General features: G+C 43.7%; 1 protein-coding gene across 8 annotated transcripts in view; it reads right to left on the reverse strand.

Annotated features, from left to right (window-relative positions):
- LOC129834353 (protein MTSS 2-like) overlaps positions 1 to 14,227 on the reverse strand; it is a 71,902-nt gene that overhangs the window by 27,801 nt on the left and 29,874 nt on the right. The window contains exon 1 of one of the 8 annotated variants that reach the window (XM_055899265.1): positions 2,163 to 2,263. The exons of the other annotated variants lie outside the window; for them this stretch is intronic. Coding sequence (XP_055755240.1) covers positions 2,163 to 2,232 — 70 coding nt within the window. The 5' untranslated portion in view covers positions 2,233 to 2,263. Of the gene's footprint in view, positions 1 to 2,162; positions 2,264 to 14,227 lie in introns of those variants that run through there. 8 annotated transcript variants of the gene reach the window in all.

Genomic DNA, 14,227 nt, shown 5'->3' on the forward strand with positions numbered 1-14,227 from the left:
TGTCAACATAGGATTAGAACATACACTGCATGACCAAAAGTATGTCGACAAACCATTTCTGTATGGACCTCACTTTGTGCACGGGGGCATTGTCTTGCTGAAACAGGAAAGGGCCTTCCCCAAACTGTTGCCACAAAATTGGAAGCACAGAATCATGTAGGATGTCATTGGGGCGGCAGGGTAGCCTAGTGGTTAGAGCGTTGGGCTAGTAACTGAAAGGTTGCAAGTTCAAATCCCCGAGCTGACAAGGTACAAATCTGTCGTTCTGCCCCTGAACAAGGCAGTTAACCCACTGTTCCTAGGCCGTCATTGAAAATAAGAGTTTGTTCTTAACTGACTTGCCTAGTTAAATAAAAAAAAAAGGTTAAATGTAAGTCGCTCTGGATAAGAGCGTCTGCTAAATGACTTAAATGTAAATTGTATGCTGTAGCGTGAAGATTTCCCTTCACTGGAACTAAGGGGTGTAGCCCGAACCCTGAAAAACAGCCCCAGGCAGTTATTCCTCATCCACCAAACTTTACAGTTGGCATTATGCATTCGGCAGGTAGCATCCTCCTAGCATCCACCAAACCCAGATTTGTCCATTGGACTGCCAGATGGTGAAGCGTGATTCATCACTCCAGAGAATGCGTTTCCACTGCTCCAGAGTCCAATTGCGGTGAGCTTTACACCACTCCAGCTGACACTTGGCAAAGCACAAGGTGATCTTAGGCTTGTGTGCTGCTGCTCGACCATGGAAACCTATTTCATGAAGCTCCGAACGAACAGTTACTGTGCTACAACCGAGGACAGAAGATGTTTACGCGCCACGCACTTCAGCAGTCCCATAATGTGAGGTGTTGCGTACCGCTTCGCAGCTAGACATTTCAACTTCACAATAACAGCATTTACAGTTGTTAGACTTGTTAGAAAGGTGGCATCCTATGACAGTGTCACGTTGGAAGTCACTGAGCTCTTCAGTAAGGTCATTCTACTGCCAATGTTTGTCTATAGCAATTGCATGGCTGTGTGCTCAATTTTAGACACCCGTCAGCAACGACGAATCCATTAATTTAAAAGGGTGTCCACATACTTTTGTAGACATAGTGCATCTGTGCCATAGATCACACACTGCCTGCTCCTGGAGAAAATGCACTGCCTGTCCCTGGAGAGACAGGTCTCCTCACTTCCATACTACTCTAGTACAGCATACAGGTCATGTTTCAAATGGGTACAGTGTTATTTAGTTTAGTCACTCCCATGATAGAGAAAACGGAGACACGGGCATGGCAAGTCTTGCTAGTGACCGGCCCTTGTGTGTAGTGCGTAGACACACCTCTCTCCCAGAACTCCATCCAGAGAGGCAGAGCGGGGCACAAAGGGCCATGAAGAAGATAGGAAAGGGGTGAGGGGAAGTAGAGGAGGAGGGAGGAGACAGAGTAGGGATGACAGAGCTTTTGGGCTTGAGTGGGATAATGAGGAGAGGAGGGTATCGCCATGGCAGGTGTGACTTTGGTTGCCAGGGTTACAGCCGTCTGCGGCAGGGAGGGATCAGCCCACGACATTGCAACAACGTGAGAGGGATGAGAGAGAGAGAGGTGGAGGGGGGGAGTAGACAGAGAAATAAATAGAGATAAAGTGTGAGAGACAGAGAACGAGAGAGAGAGAGAGAGCAAGACCGAAAAAGCGAACGAGACAGAGAGACTGCAGCAGCAGCACATAAAACAGAATAATTCATGGAGGCCTGGATTCCTATCCCAGCATGTGTCCATGCCTGTGAGCCGCGGCCCCAAAACACAGCACCACCGTCATTACACACCAGACTGGATTCATGCATACTGTGGCGCAAGATACTGAAACATGGATAACATGTTACTGTACGGCAGTAGATTGAATATAGCCCGAACCACACACAATGCATAGGGAAATTGAGGATGGGCAAAATGCAGAAATCACTAGTAGCACTGCAGCGTGGAAATAAAATGAATGACTGACACTGCAGCAGACCCTTACACAACTTGCAAAGGGAACACAGGCTCACTGCATACATGTAGTAGCCTTGAAGCCCAAAGAATAGAGTACAAATGCAATCAGTACAATGATGAGAGTTTCACAGTACCCAGCTAGCTCAAAACGTTCTGAGAACCATATGTTTCCACATGGTGAGAGCGTATTTGTCCTACCTTTATTTTGCATACAACCTTCCACTACTTTTTGGGAATGATGCAGGATAGTTGCTTGGCTTTGGAACATTCTCAGCACATTAAGGAACCTGACAATAAAAAAACATTATTTGTTGGTATGTTATTACTTTAACAGAACTTTTCCTAAAAGTTTAAACATGGCTACTTTCAATTAAAATGTTGGTCATGCTCTAGGAATGTTCTCCAACTGGTTTGATATTGGGAATGTTCTCAAATAGTTCAGAGAACATTGAGAAACAACGTTCTTCTCTGGGAATTTCAGTGCTTCAGCATAACGTGTCTAACAGGTTTCCTCCTGGTTCTATTTAAAGTCATGATCTCAAATTGTTCTGACAACGTTAACGTCCATAAAAACCACAAGAAAAATGTAGTAACATTCAGATCTAAGAATGTTATTTAACCTTTAATCACTTCAAACTGAAGCTGTAGAGACTGCAAACTAGCTGCATTTTGTTCAGTTTGACCTTTTTTTCAATGTACATTTCTTTGTATACATCCATAAAAACGATGCCAGCGGATTCATGATTTCGACTGTCTGAGAAACGCTTTATGCATGATTAATGCCTAAGCATTTATCTGGGTTCAAAAAAGTTGACCCAAAATAAGCTAATGTCTAACTTCGCTGATCGAATGCGAGACCAAGAACGTCAAGTTAGATTGAATACACAGCACCAGTAGTGGACTACCAAGGCCAGACCTGTCTGCGCTGAATAGCTGGCCAGCCAGTCCTACCCATTGATCTGGGCTATTCAATTACTAAAAGCCAGGGGAGAGCTGGGAATGTGCACTCTATTTAAATGGAGATGGCATGGCATGGGCTGTATTCTAGGAATGGAGAGCAGGCTGAGAACGTAGTCAGGGCGACATGGTACACCCAGAACATTAAACTTCTGCTACTGAACCTAGGTCAATCAGTAGCTGAGGAATGAGCAGAGAACAGGAGGAGCCTCTGTCTTAGCATCTGGTCCTAGGTCAGTTCACACAGCCGTGACTGCTTACTCATGTCAATTTGAGTATATATAGACTGGCGTCTCCAAGGCTTTCTCCTGTATGTCAGGGTTCATTTTCCATTCTGGATGTACCGTGAGAGTAGCTTGGCGGACTTCAAGTTAGGTGTCAGCCAGACTACCGTGACAGGACATCTCTGAGCCATGTAGAGGTCAACCAGTACGCCTATAACAATCTGACATGCTTTTAAACTGTACACACTGATACCATATTCTTAGGTGTTATTCTATTCACCACTTTCATGAACTATGACCTTCCTTGTCATTCATAGCAGAAGCCGGTTTCCGTTTTCCAGTTAAGCTTTGTTTACATTGGAGCCAGGAGATAGCTAGCTGTAGTAGCTAGCAAGTAAAAGTTCAGGTTCATTCGTACCAAAAAATATGATTTAACAAGCAATGCCAACCATTTTGTGACAGAGCCGCATCCGTCTAAGCTAACAGAATGGGTAGATGACATGACAGCGATGGCCTGACGTTAGCTACATAACAATGTCTAACTACTTCGTTCTCTCCGAGGGTGTTGATGGCGAAGAACTAAGAAATTATAAAAGCACAGAAGCCTGTGTAATAAAACCAGCAAAGTTTTGTGCAAGAGACATGCCTGAGAGCAGACTTTCCTGAGAGCAGAGGTTGGTTGAGCCCAGTCAGAGCGTCAACAAACTAAAACAGACGGCTTGGGTAACAGAGAGAGGCAATGGCATCATCGAAACAGTCAGTTGCTCGTGTAATGCAGGGTTAAGGAAGTTCTGTAGCCATGCAGCAGCTATCTTGTGAATGGTATTAGAGTGGCTAGCAATTTTATTTACAACCATAAAATCAATTTGAGACATTTTGCATGTGATGTTTTCTTGAACTTGTGTAATGTTATTTGTCCAGGCTTTTTATGATGTAAGGCTACCTTGAGTTTGAGATAACGTGCTAGACTAAACATTATTAGTATGAGCAGGGACATCCAAGAACCTTGAGCCTCAATGTCTAAGTCAGATAAACGTCACTACAAGGCGGAGGATGAGTATGAGAGCAGTTCAAGGGCCGTTGGCAGTCCATCGCTTCCAAAAATACCACATCACCCGTCTCACAAAGCCTTTAGAGTGTGGTCAAGACTCCTACTAAACCTCTCGTTCTCCTCAAAAACACTTTACTGGAGAAGTGTTACAATGCCTCCATCAGAAGAACAACAGAGCAGGGAAAATAGTGCAGTTGATGGTAGGAACTCTCAGCCACATCCAAACCGTGATGATGATCTGAGTTATGAAAAATACAAGGCATTCTACCAGGAATACATTGAGGTTCATGGTGAACAAGCTGGCAAACTAGAATAGGGAGGAAAGTGCATCTGATTTGTGGCACAGTTCAAGGAAGATTAGAACTACAGTCAGCTCAGCAAAAAAGGTGCCTGTACGTGCAGACACAAATAGAGGCAAATTCTTGTGTGAGCACCAACTATGCAACTATGCAATCAACTATGCAATCAACTCACAGAGCAGGGAATAAACATTACACACAAGGGTACAGTTGTAAGCGTCCAAAAACCTTGGCTATCAGCCAGTCCAGATCGAATCATTGACTCTAGAGAGTTCCTAGATATACAGTTGAAGTCGGAAGTTTACATACACTTTGGTTGGAGTCATTAAAACTCATTTTTCAACCACTCCACAAATTTCTTGTTAAAAACCTATAGTTTTGGCAAGTCGGTTAGGATATCTACATTGTGCATGACACAAGTAATTTTTCCAACAACTGTTTACAGATTATTTAACTTATAACTCAGTGTCTCACAATTCCAGTGGGTCAGAAGTTTACATACACTAAGTTGACTGTGCCTTTAAACAGCTTGGAAAATTCCAGAAAAGTTTGTCATGGCTTTAGAAGCTTCTGATAGGCTAATTGACATCATTTGAGTCAATTGGAGGTGCACCTGTGGATGTATTTCAAGGCCTACCTTTAAACTCAGTGCCTCTTTGCTTGACATCATGGGAAATCTAAATATATCAGCCAAGACCTTTTTGTAGACCTCCACAAGTCTGGTTCATCCTTGGGAGCAATTCCCAAACGCCTGAATGTACCACGTTCATCTGTACAAACAATAGTACGCAAGTATAAACACCATGGGATCGTCATACCGCTGTCTCCTAGAGATGAACGTACTTTGGTGTGAAAAGTGAAAATCATTTCCCAGAACAACAGCAAAGGACCTTGTGAAGATGCTGGAGGAAACAGGTACAAAAGTATCTATATCCACAGAAAAATGAGTCCTATATCGACATAACCTGAAAGGCCGTTCAGCAAGGAAGAAGCCACTGCTCCAAAACCGCCATAAAAAAAGCCAGACTACGGTCTGCAACTGCACATGGGGACAAAGATTGTACTTTTTGGAGAAATGTCCTCTGGTCTGATGAAACAAAAATGTTTGGCCATAAAACTGTTTGGCCATAATGACCATCATTATGTTTGGATGAAAAGGGGGGATGCTTGCAAGCCGAAGAACACCATCCCAACCGAGAAGCACGGGGGTGGCAGTATCATGTTGTGGTGGTGCTTTGCTGCAGGAGGGACTGGTGCACTTCACAAAATAGATGGCATCATGAGGCAGGAAAATTATGTGGATATATTGAAGCAACATCTCAAGACATCAAATCAAATGTATTTATATAGCCCTTCTTACATCAGCTGATATCTCAAAGTGCTGTACAGAAACCCAGCCTAAAACCCCCAACAGCAAGCAATGCAGGTGTAGAAGCACGGTGACTAGGAAAAACTCCCTAGAAAGGCCAAAACCTAGGAATAAACCTAGAGAGGAACCAAGCTATGAGGGGTGGCCAGTCCTCTTCTGGCTGTGCCGGGTGGAGATTATAACAGAACATGGCCAAGATGTTAAAAATCAGTCAGGAAGTTAAAACTTGGCCTCAAATGGACAATGACCCCAAGCATACTTCCAAAGTTTTGACAAAATGGCTTAAGGACAACAAAGTCAAGGTATTGGAGTGGCCATCACAAAGCCCTGACCTCAATCCTATAGAAAATTTGTGGGCAGAACTGAAAAAGCGTGTGCGAGCAAGGAGGCCTACAAACCTGACTCAGTTACACCAGCTCTGTCAGGAGGAATGAGCCAAAATTCAGCCAACTTATTGTGGGAAGCTTGTGGAAGGCTACCTGAAACGTTTGACCCAAGTTAAAATGTTTAAAGGCAATGCTACCAAATACTAATTCAGTGTATGTAAACTTCTGACCCACTGTGAATGTGATGAAAGAAATAAAAGCTTAAATAAATCACTCTCGCAACTATTATTCTAACATTTCACATTGTTAAAATTAAGTGGTGATCCTAACTGACCTAAGACAGGGAATTTTTACTAGGATTAAATGTCAGGAATTGTGAAAAACTGAGTTTAAAATGTATTTGGCTAAAATGCATGTAATATTTTTCAAAGCTGTCGCCTGAATGGTTTCCCTAGGAAGCCATGGGATAAGGTCTCTTGTGACCTCCAACTTGTCAATCCCGTATGAGATGATCTTACTGGCCATGCTATCTGATACACAGAATCATCAACTAAGATAATCTATTGCGAGGTTCAATTTGAACTTCTTCAGTATCAAGACTATATGTGACTCGTTTCTGGAAACTAGGCGTATGTCACACGTCACTGTCACAGGAGAAGCATTTGAACGTAAAAATTGTTTTTTATTCAATATACATTTTTGCGCCAAAATGCCTTCTGGAACTTGTGAACTTTCATGTGCCTTAATAACAAATGTGTATGCCATCTATAAATACGAATGAAAATGTTAAATTACGAGCCTAGTTGGTTTATCCACGGACAAAGGCAGGAACCTTCCTGCTAGCCATGATTTGCTGAGATAATGGATGGGCTAGACATGCCGAGAGATGAGTTCAGATTGGTCTGCCATGTGGCACGCGTCTGTCAATAATATGCGCTGGTCAGTATGTTTAGGTAATCCTTTCTAACGTGGCTCTTTTGAAAGATATCACATAGTAGAACTGCAAAAGTATTGATCTCCACTTTCTGGAGGAGCGAGTTTTGAAATCAGTGGAATGCCCAGTGGAATTAGGGTATGATAGCTAAGGAAATGTAGATAATTCTGGCGTTTGACTACAAATATGCAGAGGCAGTCGAAAAAGAAAACACAGAAGGCTGTTGTATAAATAGCCTGTCTCAGGATTACATCTTCAAACTAAGGGCAACCATGGCATCAATGACAACGAGGGAAAAGCGTTCATCCATTTATACGGGTTAGAGAGTCTAGCTAGCTACGTTTTCAGATATGTGCCAGAAAGTTGTTTTCAATGCAAGTTCAAATGTACTGTTACCTAGCAAGCTAACGTTAGCTGGCTGGCTCGCTAGCTAACATTACGTGTATGATCGTGTAGTAATTGTCACGACTTCCGCCGAAGTCGATCCCTCTCCTTGTTCAGGCGGTGTTCGGCGGTCGACGTCACCGACCTTCTAGCCATCACTGATCCATTTTTCATTTCCCATTGGTTTTCTCTTGTCTTCCTTCACACATGGTTCCAATCCCATTCATTACATGTTGTGTATTTAACCCTCTGTTTCCCCTCATGTCCTTGTCGGAGATTGTTTTATTGTATGTGATTGTTCTAGTATGTGTTGGTGTGCGACGGGTTTTGTACCCACTGTTATTTATATATATTTTGGTTTTTGGAGTTTGGTCAGCACTTATTAAACGACTCCGTTTATACCAAGTTCGTTCTCCTGCGCCTGACTTCCCTGCCAACAACACGGACCCATTGCAGTAATATTATTCATATCTCAGAGCCCTTTGCATTGCTAGTTATAGCCTAATGTTAGCTAACTAGTGGGTTTATTGGTGTTAAAATACACCAGTTATGCTATTTTGGACCACCAGTCTGCTGATGTCATGCAGCCTGTAGTTTTTGTGTTCATACTTTTCATAATGACAAGTTTGATGTCGAACGACAATAGAATGTTCATGATGTCACTGCGACAACTGTCTATAGATATAAGTATAAGCCAGCCTTTAGTCTTGAAATCTTTGGCTGTTTAGTACATGGCCTCACATGTGAATCCTTAACGAGATGGGTGGGGCTAAGGCTTGAGTGGGTGTGAAAGATGCTGAATGGGTGTAGACAAAGAAGAGCTCTCCAGTAGGTGTACTAAATGATTCAAGGGCCATTTTCTCAAAAGTGGGGTTACAAGTTTATCAACTTTCATATCAGAATTCCTTTCCCATTATTCCTCAACTGTAGTGTATGATATACCATTTTCTAGCTCTGAGTCTTTACTTTTATTCAATGTAAAAAACACAATTTCAAATGTTGCTACATAAGACCGAATAAAGCCGGTCGTTCACATATCTGAGGTACCTGTATTGCTTGCAATGAGTGGAGGATCCAAGTGAGTCTGGAGGCTCGTGTCAGAGGAGGAAGGCTCCACACAGTAATATATGTAAACAATGGAACGAGCTGGGTAAATCCAGGATTATTATAGCAGGTAAGTAGGCCTATAGTAAGGTAACGTTAGATAAGTACAGGTAAATTTATCTAAAGTTACTTTGTACTACTACTATGGCTAAGTAGAAGATGATAAACAAAAGCAGCTGTCCCCCTAGCTAGCTAACATTAGCTAGAGACAACAGTACACTTAGTACTAGTGGCTTGGTAGACGATGCAAGGACAACAGCATTAAATACAGTATAGATTTAAAAGCCTGTGCATAAACTTACAAGGCTCGTCGTCTTTGTTATTGGGTTGCACGTTGTCGCTGTCAATAGTTGAGGTCATCTGAGTAACCCGGGCTAGCCTTCGCCTTTTCTTTGGACGGGGTTGCTCATAACCGCGGGATAATTCTGGGTTGGGGTGCAACTTAGTCGTTTTTTAATCAATGAAATTAAGAGTAAAAACATGAACCCTCTTTGGTGGATATTTTAACTTCAGTGCTGTGAGCCATCCTCTATTTGTCTCATCGTTCCTAAGCCTTGAATGTAAGGCGTAGGGTGCTGGACACGGACATACATTTTGCGTCCGTTTGTGCTCTAAACAGACTTCTTCTAAACAACGCCTAGAGTTTTCTTGAGTTGTTACAACATCCCTGAATGGCACACGTCGAACCCGAAGGCATTATTATTTAAAGACATCACTCTACGATGGCTGTGTTGATTCGTTTGGAATTGGTCGTTCTTTCAGGAACATTGTGAATTGAAAGCAGAAGCAGTGATAGAGAAGTAGAGTACCATATCTGAGTGCTGACTGGTTGTGCACTATGTTCCTGCTGGGCTGTGAGGCTGAGGTCAGCCTCGGAGTCAGACGTGACTCATGAGTCACAACACCATCCACCCTGAGTGGTGCCGACTACGCCACAGACTCCACGCAAAGTCTGCTAAATGACTAAAATGTAAATGTAAACACAGAAGCCAAGGCTAGGGCAATTTCACTTCCTGTCACCAGTCAACACTGGTGACAGAACTCGTCACTGCGTTACCATGGAGACAGGGGCAGAGGGTGGCCATTGGCTACCTGGGATCACATACTGTGTGTGAATGGTGGACGTAGTCAGTGGGTGAGAGTGTGTTTAGCTGAGCAGCAGCACATTGTTTTTTTCTTCTTCCCATCCACTTGATTTATCATATGGAGATGACACGCTGGCGTCACATATGCGCACATACATGCATACATAATCACATGAATGCACTAGTATTAGGGATGTAACGGTTCACCAAACCCAGGGTTCGGTACATATTGTGGTTGTGTGGTCACGGTTAGGTTACAGTGGGAGAATGAACAGCCAACAGTTACTTTAGTACATTTTTGTTTATTTGGCAAAAGACGCAACACTAAAAAGCACCCGATTTGTGGCCCAAGCCCTGCTTCTGTGACAGCATTCACAATGTTCCTGGAATTGTCTGTTGTGACAAGGATTGTTATGTTGGGCCTCTCAAGTAGAGGTCTTCACAGTTCCTTCCAAAACGAACCTGGGGCTTTCCCAACCGAACACAATATGCATAAAAGTATTTCTAAATATAGAGACCAGTTCCGAACAGACCCAAGGACATCTAGACTAGTTCTGTATAGACCTGGTCGGATTCAGACCCGGCCCAATCCGAGTGAGGGAAGCAGCAGAAAAGTCAATTTGTAAGCTACTTATTAACCTTAGCTGATAAAGGGAGAGACATGCTGTGTGTGTACTGTGAGCGAGTGACACGGGGAGCAAGGAGGGAGAGACAGACAGATAGCAACCAACCATCCAAGCCTACTCGCGTTAGTAGACTAACGTCTAGCTTGTCATACCTAGGAGCTAGGTTATTTATCATCCAATATGATTACATAGTACCTGTCTTGACTGCATCAAACAGAGAAGCTTGTTTTAGCTAAGCTAGCTATATTAACTAGCTAGCTAGGCTAATTGAGGCTGCGTGCGGTTTCTCCCTGTCCTACAGTTACAAATAACAACGCCTCATTAAGTAGCAGCCTACCTGTTTGCTCTTGGTCGTTGTAACATATCTTTCTAATTGAGCTATTAATTCCATCATTTTAATTTCATCTTCTATTGATTAGATAATCTCCTAACTTGCTTTGTCACACACGGAGGCTCCGTGACTGTAGTACCGCGTTGATGACTTGTGATTGGCCGACAACAACAAGCTGCATTGGCTATTCTCGTTGAGCAGTGGCGACATACTGTTAATGTTTTCTCTGTCCATCGCCATTGTAATCTACTGTGAAGACAAAATCTCCAGCCAACCTGGAGATTTAAATGATGATGGAGGATCCACCAATTCTGGTTTATCGACCCTACCACTCGCCATCGTACAGAACTAGTTCCCGGCTGCTCCTCACAAAAGGATAGTATGAAATGCGGCAGTTAAGATTCCAATTTTGATTACAACATGCGCATAAGCTCTAGTTGTTTTAACTGAATAGCCTTAAATGTTTTAAAATCAGCTCAGATTTACTCAAGAGGCAATGGCATACAACTCAGAGTTTACCATTACACGCCTATCTAATAGTCCCACACTGTGACCCTGCGTGATGGGGACAGTGGCCTAGATGCCTGTCCTGAGTTCACCATCAATTGAAATGCTAGGCTCCAGCTACACCCACACAGTCCAATTACCATGACACGGACCATCAGTTCCTCACAAAACACACATCATTAACAGGACAGGAATCTACAGTGGGGCTACAACACGTGTTGTTAACCCCCCCACGCAGTCAGAGGACTCAGTAAGGGGGATGAGGTAGAGTTACATCCCCTGTTGACCACCCACCCAAAGGGCCCCAAACCTTGGGATGAAATAGCTGCCAGGCCTGGCTGGAGAGAGCAGAGTCTATACCAGGGACCAGGCTGTAAGTGGGTCAGAGCCCTACTCTCTTTGAAGCACTCTGAGACAAAACCATCTCACACATGAAATATTGATGGTGCTTTTGATAGGTGAAGGGGAAGAGAACAAGGCCCAGAAATGAACAACCCATACTCCATCACTTCTTCTTTTGATAAGAAACGTTAATGTGTTGAAAATTCCAAATTGCTTGCATAGTTAACTTACACACACAGCTCTGACACACACACTTACGTCACCAGACATGGCCCCAGGGGTCTTTTCACAGTCCCCAAATCCAGAACAAATTCAAGAAAGCGTACAGTATTATATAGAGCCATTATTGCATGGAACCCCGTTCTATCTCATAATGCTCAAATAAACAGTAAATCCGGTTTAAAACAAACAAAGCAACACCTCATGACACAACGCCTCTCCCCTATTTGACCTAGATAGTTTGTGTGTATGCATTGATATGTAGGCTACGTGTGCCTTTAAATGTTTTTGATGTAGTTCTGTCCTTGAGCCTGTCTTGTCTATTAATGTTCTGTATTATGTCATGTTTCATGTTCGCTGTGGACCCCAGCAAGAGTAGCCGCTGCTTTTGCATCAGCTAATGGGGATCCTAATCAAATACCAAATACATACAAGTCCAAGATGGGTTGACATACATAGCCTGCTCACTAACAAAGTGATAAAGCCTACAATCCACTATCGGTCTGCAAGTACTTGTGTATTCAGAGGTCCTAATTAGAACTCCTTATGGGAGGACGTGTATTTCACTGTATTAATGTTCCAACATGAGATCGTTTCATTAGAGGGTCAGCTCAGAGGGAGGCCATTTCATTGGCAGGCCATTTCAGCGCGAGGCTATTTCATTGGAAGGCCATCTCAGTGGAGGCAAAACAAATGCTCCCCAAAAGCTAATCTCACCCAAAACAAACCGTGGGAGCTGAATGCTGATTAAAGCATGGTTTATCTTAGGAGAGAGCCCGTCTATGGCAAACAGGTTATAGTCACTGCAGAATCCGACCCGTGTTTCCTAACCAAGCTGTACCCTCTCCCTGAAGAGATGATTGCCTCCGTGTTTTTTATTTCTCTAGCTGACAGAGAAGAAGACACAGCATGATTGGCGCTGTGGGGTCTGGGGTTAAGGGTCAGACGGTGATCTGGTTACACGGTGGCTTAAGAAAGGCTGACTAATGGAGACACATCATTGGCTCCCTGACCAAACATGCTGTGTGAGTGGCTGGCCGTGTTCACACGTCCAGAGCAGCACAGTGTGTAAGAGAGGATACCTGCCGGGCAGCTGAACACACTAGGCATACGGAGGGCAGTGGAGGCCGCTTGGCTGGTGGCCATCACTTCAAAGAGCTGGCTTAAAAACATTTAAAAAACAAGAGCAGAGGAAGTCCATTGGTGCATTCCCAACATCCTGCGACCCGTGGACCAATCGGCAGGCGGATACTGAATAGTGCCGGGGCCATGGAGAAGAGTGGAATCAGCTGTGCCTGAGAAAGCATGACATTCTCTGGACTTGATTAAAGAGCATTTAAAGCGTCTCCCGGGTCTGAGGGAAGGTTGGGAGATGACTGGGCTAAAGTCCTCCCTCCATATTTACTCCAAAAAGGAAGTTCCTGGCAGGGGACAGTATTACTGCTAAAAATACCCCACCACTGCCACTGCCCAACCAGACGGGTTACTCATTACAACCATTACAAGGAAAAGGAAAAAGAAAAGAAAGCGAGAGGACAGCTATCCCCTTACAGCCACTACAGAACGAGAAACAGGACTCTGCCTCACTAGCTCGCTCCCTCTCATTTTCCCTCTCTCACGGATGGTTGCCAAGGTATTCATGGAAAGCCGCTGACTTCATGGCTAGAGTGGTGGAGGCTCTTTGCGTGTACAGTAGGCTACGTAAACAAGGCCCACAGGATGTGATCTCACTATCTCCATCCCAAAGAAAGTGCCAAACTTACAGGCTCTGATCGTATCGCCTCCACAAATGCTGCTGAAATGTTTCCCAAACAATACTTCCCCTGGAATGCACCCACTCCCGTGACAGGAGGGGGACTTTTATGTCAAAGAAATGATCAGATAAATTCAGATTCATTTCAATCTCTCTTACCACAGCATATTTCTTTCTCCCCCTTTTATTCCCACTTTCCATCATTCCAAACTAGAAGATATTCCACATCAGTAAAGCAATCTTTAAAAAAAAAAAATGTAAAACCTTGTTTTCCCTGTAACTAGCCCCTTTTTAACATCTCTGATGTCTGACGTTAGTGAACACAGTTCAATGTGAGTGTTGGCCCCAGGACACCGTATAACGATTTAACCGTACGCTCGGCTCTGGCTTCAGACAACACATGATCTCTAAGTAGGACTGAGACACTCACTGCCGTGACGAGTACACTCACTGCCGTGACAAGTGATTCCCCAGTGTCTAATAGTGGTAAGATTATATAGCTTGTGTATGGGCTAGATATGTGAGCAACTGCGTTTATACACTCCACTCTGAGTGTGTATATAGTTTGTGAATGTGTCTGTTTGAGTGCATGTGTGCCTGCTATGTAAGGTTACTACATTGCTGGGACTAAGCACACACTCAACACACACCTTCCAGATTTACAAGCTGAGAAGGTCACTCCACAACTGTGGAGGCCACTGGGCCCGCCACCACTTAGTTAGTGGGGTACACAATACTAACTAGGGCAGGGG

Source organism: Salvelinus fontinalis, chromosome 35, assembly GCF_029448725.1.
Source record: "Salvelinus fontinalis isolate EN_2023a chromosome 35, ASM2944872v1, whole genome shotgun sequence".
Taxonomy (NCBI): Eukaryota; Metazoa; Chordata; class Actinopteri; order Salmoniformes; family Salmonidae; genus Salvelinus; species Salvelinus fontinalis.